Source organism: Poecilia formosa, unplaced genomic scaffold (genome assembly GCF_000485575.1).
Source record: "Poecilia formosa unplaced genomic scaffold, Poecilia_formosa-5.1.2 Scaffold605, whole genome shotgun sequence".
Classification (NCBI taxonomy): domain Eukaryota; kingdom Metazoa; phylum Chordata; class Actinopteri; order Cyprinodontiformes; family Poeciliidae; genus Poecilia; species Poecilia formosa.
Genome location: NW_006800544.1, coordinates 56581 through 63037, shown reverse-complemented (window position 1 = coordinate 63037; position 6457 = coordinate 56581). Strand labels below are relative to the sequence as shown.

The window sequence follows — 6457 nt, the reverse complement described above, 5'->3', positions numbered from 1 at the left end:
TTGCACTGTTCAGCTCAGAGGGCTTTAATGGCACAGACAGAAAAATATTACATATACTTCCAGTGGATCTTCAAGTTTTCAAGTGATTTGCCAGAAATTTTCTAAATTCATATGAAAACATTCACACTTCTCTGCACTGAGCAAGTCTTCTTACTGTCATCTTTGGAGTTCTGTTTTGGACAAATGGAAAAATTTAAGGCATCAAAACTTTATTTTATTTTAAAATGAGGAGTTCCTGTCCAGCTGTTAAAAAACATCTGTGACAAAAAACTGAAGCTAAAACATTTCTCTGTCTAATAGAGAACTTTAGTCCCATAGGCTACATTAAAATGCCATAAGCTGCTAGATTTTAATGATACAAAAACTTTAAAAAAGAAAGAAAAAAACTGTACACTTTTTTTTTAAATGAACTGCCTTTCCATTTATTCTGAGTGTAAAAGACTGATGGTTCTCCTGTACATCAAAGTCCATTTGATCCTGGGAAGGATTCAAAGTGAAAAAACAACAAAAAACAAACAAAAAGGATGGAAAAAAGAGAGAATGTCCAGGCTCCTCTCCTGAGGATGCTTCAGGGTCTCCAGAGTTTCAGCAGGCCATCCTCGCTGTAAGTGGCGATCAGGTTCTGGTGGGGGTGATGGGCGATGCCAATCACATCTTTCTCGTGAACCTGAAGAAGAAAGCAGCAGAATCAGCCACCTGGAGCAGAACTTCACTGCTGTGCTAAAGGTAAAACTCAGTTTTCAACTTAGCAGTGGTCAAAGCTGCAAAAACTACAGATGCCAAAGAAGAACGGATTATGGTTGGTTTCTTTTCAGATCCGAGTGAGAACTCTTCTTCTAGAAAATCTTTCTTATTTTGCAGTTCTAATGTTAGAGGTTCTTTACTAAATTAAAAAGTTTACTGGTCTTTGAGTGGGTGAACTTGCATTATTAAGCCATTGTCAACATATTACTTGAAATTAGATTTAAAACAACATTATTGTTTATCGCTATAATTACTAAGACAATTTATCATCCAGCAAAATTTGTTACTGTGACAGGCCTAGATGGGGGAAGGTGTCTCCTTTTGTTTGTATGTAGAGTTTTGGAAGCACTGACTGCGTAAAATCCTTGTAATTTTGGCTTTGCTTCGCCCTGAAAAAACAGCTTCAGTTTGTTGTAAATAAATTTTGCAGTAATTTCTGGATTTGAGTTGAGGAAGAGGTCTGGATTTATATTTTTTTAAATGCAGTTGGGTTAACTAGGTTGGCCATAATACAGGTGGATATAGATGATAGAAGAACTGAGACAAGACTTGAAAAGACACAAATAAAAGGCATAACTTTAAGACTAGTAGCAGCTGAGCCAAGACAACTTCATTAATATATAAACCCAGAAAGTTGTTTGAGAGAAAAACTGTTGCTTTCCAGTCAGTGTTGCAGAACAACATAAAGTATCAACGTGGTAGATAAAAAAGCTGACAATACAGCAAATACCTGCACATTTAATGTTCTGATCAAAGCATTATAGTTTCAGTAAAATATAGATTTTAAAAACAAAGCATGGATGTCAGGGTTTCTGCACACATTTAACTATATTACTAAAGCTACTTTTTAAAAATAAAAGTATAGCAGCAAAGCAAGTGGGGAAATTTGTTTAAAGGCAATCAAAGCACAATAAGCTTAATTTAGAAAATCATTGATTAAGATACAACCTTGAGTATTAATCAGTTTGTGTTTGCATCCTGCAGGTTTACGTTCTCGCCATCAGTACCTGTGTGGAGATTTGCCTGACAGATGCTGCACCATAAGCAGTGCAGGGGGTGTGCTGTGATATTTTTGGACTCTTTGATCTGTGTTTGCGTGCAGCATCGTACCGTCAGTGTTCTCTCCAGTTTGCCTGTGACGGTGCTGAAGCAGTAGAGCACAAAGTCTTCACCTACGCAGTAGATCCACTCGCCGCGGGGCGACAGTGTGCAGCACACAAAGTCACCGCCTTCCCTTTTACCGGAGCTGAAACTCCTCACAATCTGTGTTCAGGCAAGAAAAGCAAAGATGCTCACATAAAAAGAACATATAAAAGCTTGAAAATATATACTTAAAACTTAAACTTACCTGTCCCTGCATGTTCATGATGACCACTGTATTGGAGCGGTTACACACTACGAAATGCTCAGGGTTCTTGGGCAGCAGGAGGACATTGTTGACGGTGATGTCTGTGCCAGCTGACGTACCGAGAGGCTTAAAAGTGCTGCTGCACTCTGTGGTTTTCACGTTCCACACCTGAAAAGAAAACACAAGGAAAGAAGTCGGTATGCTGCAACCGGACTGGATGATTCATGTTAGGATCCCAATAAGTTAAAGAGAAAGTCTGCCATACTTTTTCAGACTCAAGTTCTCTTTCATGTACTATTTATTGAAGGAGAAAAATTGCCTGTAGGTAAGGATTAATAAATTAATTGTGGTGACTAAATAGACAAATTAATGGAGGGATAGACACAGGGATAGGGAGACAAAATAATAGGTGGATGGAAAACTAAAAGGAGGAGCAAAGTAATGAATGGTTTGCTAGAGTGTCTAACAAATGTACAGCTGAATGGTTGAATACACATATTTGGATGAGCATCTTTTAAATAAAAAAACATGATAAAAAGGTGATTTAATGGAGCAGAAAACTGATCTGAAAATCTGGATGTACATAAATGTACAGACCTGTAAAAACAATTTAAATCACTCTCTTTTCTTTTCTATAGTTTGTAAAATCTTAACATTTTTCAATATCTTACTTTGACTGTTCCATCTGAGGACGCACTGATGATGTGATGGCCGTCTGGGGTAAATGTAGCTTCGTTGACAAACGAGGCGTGGCCACGGAACTCCTTCAGTGATTTACCAGATTTCAGTCCATGGATTCTTGTGCAAAACAAAACAAAAAAACGAAAAATGAAAAGAGTTGAGCACGCGTGTTCAGCAAAGACTACAAAGCCACTTGAGGCTTTCAAAAAGCTGCACTTACAAAAGTGTTCGGAGTGAAAGAGAGAAGTTAGTTTAGATGAGTTTACCTGATGGTCTGATCGAAGGAGGCGCTGAGCAGCTGGCTGGTGTCTTTACAGAAACTCACACAAGTTACTCCTTTGCTGTGGGCGCGCTCGAATCTCCTCAGACACTGACCACTCTGAATCTTCCACACCTACATGCAAGTATGCAAAGAATTTAATGATGATTCAAGGCAGAGAGAACAGCAAATACTGCTCCATCATTCCATGATTTTATGCTTTTTTACATAAATGTATTTTACAACAATAGGGAATGAAATAAGAATGTAGAATGAAAACAGTAAGAGTTAAACTGTGTTTTAAAAACATCAAAATACAACAGATACAAAAAGTGACCTTAATCTTTCCATCCTGGGCTCCAGTTGCTAACATCTCGGTGTCTCGACTGAAGCACATACACAGCACAGCATCATCCATCATCATGAAGTTATCTTGAGCCTGATATTTCAGATCCTGGAAAACAGGCAAATTAAGTCTTGTCAAACAAATACACAAATTCACTGCAAAAGCACAAAATCTTTTCAAGTATTTTCTGTCTAGTTTCTAAGACAAATTTCCTACTTGTAATTATGTTACAAGTAACTTTTCAGCAAGATATAGGAGCTTGTTTTATGTAATGAATTCCTTAATATTGATTTAAAGGTACTCGTTCCACTGGCAGATTCTTTCACTCATAACTAGTACTTGCACTAGAAGTGAGACCAAAAACAGTAAGATTTTGTGTTTTTAAGTGCATACATTTTGTTTATTCAAATCCTAATTCGGAAGATTATTATACCTTCCTGATTTTTCCAGTGGTGAAGTTCCATACTTCAATGAATCCGTCCACAGACCCAGTGACCAGGTACTGACCATCAGGGGAGAATCTAGAACACTCCACGTGAGATTTCTGTCCAAACTGCAGAGAGAGAAAATGACTTGTATCCAGCTCGGCTAAATGAGCAGCTTGGATTAAAGAGGGGCCAATATAACCCCTTCTGCAGGTCATATTTCTGACAGTGTGGGTACCTTTATGTGCCTGCTCAGCTGAGTGGGGAAGCGCTCCTCCTCCACGTCTTTCACAGCGGCTTTACCTCTGAACAAGTCGATGGTCATACCAGGCGGCAGGAGACCTTGATGCTGCTGCCACTTCAGAGACTGAAGAAGGAAATTTAAGAGTTGTGAAATGTCAGCAACTTGTGTATATAATGCAGGTTTAAAGGTTTTAAGGTTACTAACCTGTCCCAGCAGAGCCATGAGACGGGAGGGCGGCACCACGCTGACCTCTCCTGCCAGGGCCTGAGCGATGGCCGCGCGCCGCTTCTCTTTACTGCTGCCATCTGGGTAAGCCTGTACAGAAACGCATCCAAGTAAGTTACAAAGGGAAAACACAGCAAAATTCCACATTGTGCATTAGTTCTTCAGTCAATTTTTAAAGTGCACATATAAAAGCTTAAAAAACACATGACAAACTAGAGCTTGGAAATAAATAATCAATATATATCACAATCAATATCAGCAGAAAATGCAGCCAACAGAATGTTCAATCCAGAAGCAGAGACCTGACTCAACTTGGAAAATTAAAATCTCCCCCAGATCAGTAAATTGGATTTAACTAGGACACTAAACTAATACCGTAAGGATAAAACAGTGCTGCATCTGCTGGACATGTTGCACTCACCTCTCTGGGATCGAAGTAGGAGCGAGCCAGCAGGTTCTCCAGGTGGATGTATCTCTCTGGCTGTGTCTGTTTGAGCATGATCATGGGATCGGTCTGTCTGAGGAGTGAACGAGCAGCACCGAGCTCTCTCAGCTCAATAAGCTCCAGGACAACCTGGTCAGGAAAAGGATACCCAGGTTAATAATAAGCTAATTTTATAAACACAGCTAATATAATACATTGATTATAACTTAAAGCTAGTCTGCAATAGGTCGAAATGAGCTAGAATAACTATTAAAAAACAATACAGTTCTGAAAATGTTGGGTAGTAGGATGTAACAAAAATAACAGATTAAAGACTCACCTGTTCATAAAGATCTATCAAGGTTTTATCTGGTAGCTTGAGGGACTGGATGGCTTGGAGAACGGTATCCCAGTGACCACTGTTGATGTCCGCCACAAAGCTTTCTATGCTGTCCACTGTGTTTAGAGACACTGTTGTCTCCTCCTGCAACGTGGCCAGGGTTCGGTGCAGATTATTTTCCTTTAAGTACTGCATAATCAGACGCACCACGCTGGGAAGACAGAAATTATACTGGTGATTTAGCTAATATGAATACTGAATGTTATAGCTGGCCACAATGTGTTTTGTCGCTGTTTTTCATGTTAAAAATATAATATTTTACATGATTTTTTTGGGTACAATTCTTTTTTAATTAAGCCACTTTTTGACATGCAACTTGTTTGGATATTTAGGTAGCATGCCTAATATTACTAATCTATAAAATCTATGTCGTCAACTCATATTCTTCATTTAATGGGTTCATAAAATCAACAAATATATACTAAAAATAACGCTTTATTAACAAACCTCCTTCGTTAAAACGTCTCCAGTCTTTTCAGGTCCTTATACATTTCCATTTAACAGAATTATGAAGGAACTACGGAGTGCATCAAATTACAAAACAGTATGTCTACATATTTAGGTAAAACAGTACATGTTGCATGATAATGTCTTAATTTGCCCAAGTTTGACAGTTATAGCTGGATGAGCGAAACGCTAACTGATGCTAACTTTAGCTTCATTTAGCCTTTTCAAATTGTTTGTGTGTGGGGTAGTATAACTATGAAACGAGTGAGCAGTTAAAAGCCCATTCCTACACTACAATTAACTAAACAATCTACTTAGGCAAGTAGATGAGCAGGATATACGTTTAAAGTGCTTGAAAAAGTTAGCATGCTAGCTTAGGGTGCTAACGTCGGTCGGTGTTCTGCAGCTCAGGATGAGAGAGGCCTCTCCTTAAATATAAATATTTCATATTCAGATATTATTCTGCAAGTTTTCATCAAACACATAGAAGTTAACTGTTGTTTCAGAGACTACTTACTCTGCAGATTCAACTTCAATAGACATGGTTATTTATTTCGATGAAGCAGCCAGAACACACTCCTACCGCATGAAAAACACGAAGAAGAGATACGGAAGTTATGGAAGGAACTGTGGCTCTTCAAAATAAAAGCTGCAAGCAACGTCGTATTTTTTTAGGCGTCAAAAAATAATAAAAATGGATAAAATATTTTTTAATAAACCTTAGGCTGAGATCGATCGGGTGCCAAAAGAGAAATACAATAATAATTATATTATAAAACACATATAATTTTATATATATGTGTATATATAAAATTATATATACACACACACATATATATATATATATAATATACACACACACATATATATATATATATATATATATATATATATATATATATATATATATATAT

The 6457-nt window shown here is 37.7% G+C and overlaps 1 protein-coding gene across 2 annotated transcripts; it reads right to left on the bottom strand.

Moving 5' to 3' along the window:
- Positions 1-3: 3 nt before the first annotated feature.
- smu1a (SMU1 DNA replication regulator and spliceosomal factor a) lies at positions 4-6176 on the bottom strand. 2 transcript variants are annotated; one of them, XM_007541375.2, is made up of 12 exons: positions 6061-6176; positions 5037-5247; positions 4694-4846; positions 4252-4362; positions 4042-4170; positions 3812-3931; positions 3370-3486; positions 3040-3167; positions 2764-2890; positions 2093-2260; positions 1855-2007; positions 4-667 (listed from the first exon to the last, which is right to left on the bottom strand). In XM_007541375.2, exons 1-12 carry the CDS (start codon positions 6084-6086, stop codon positions 569-571), a joined length of 1542 nt encoding a protein of 513 aa, XP_007541437.1. In that variant the 5' UTR covers positions 6087-6176; the 3' UTR covers positions 4-568. The 2 variants fall into 2 exon arrangements, with proteins under 2 accessions (XP_007541437.1, XP_007541434.1); XM_007541372.2 differs by having other exon boundaries at positions 4042-4362.
- Between the last annotated feature and the right edge of the window lie 281 nt (positions 6177-6457).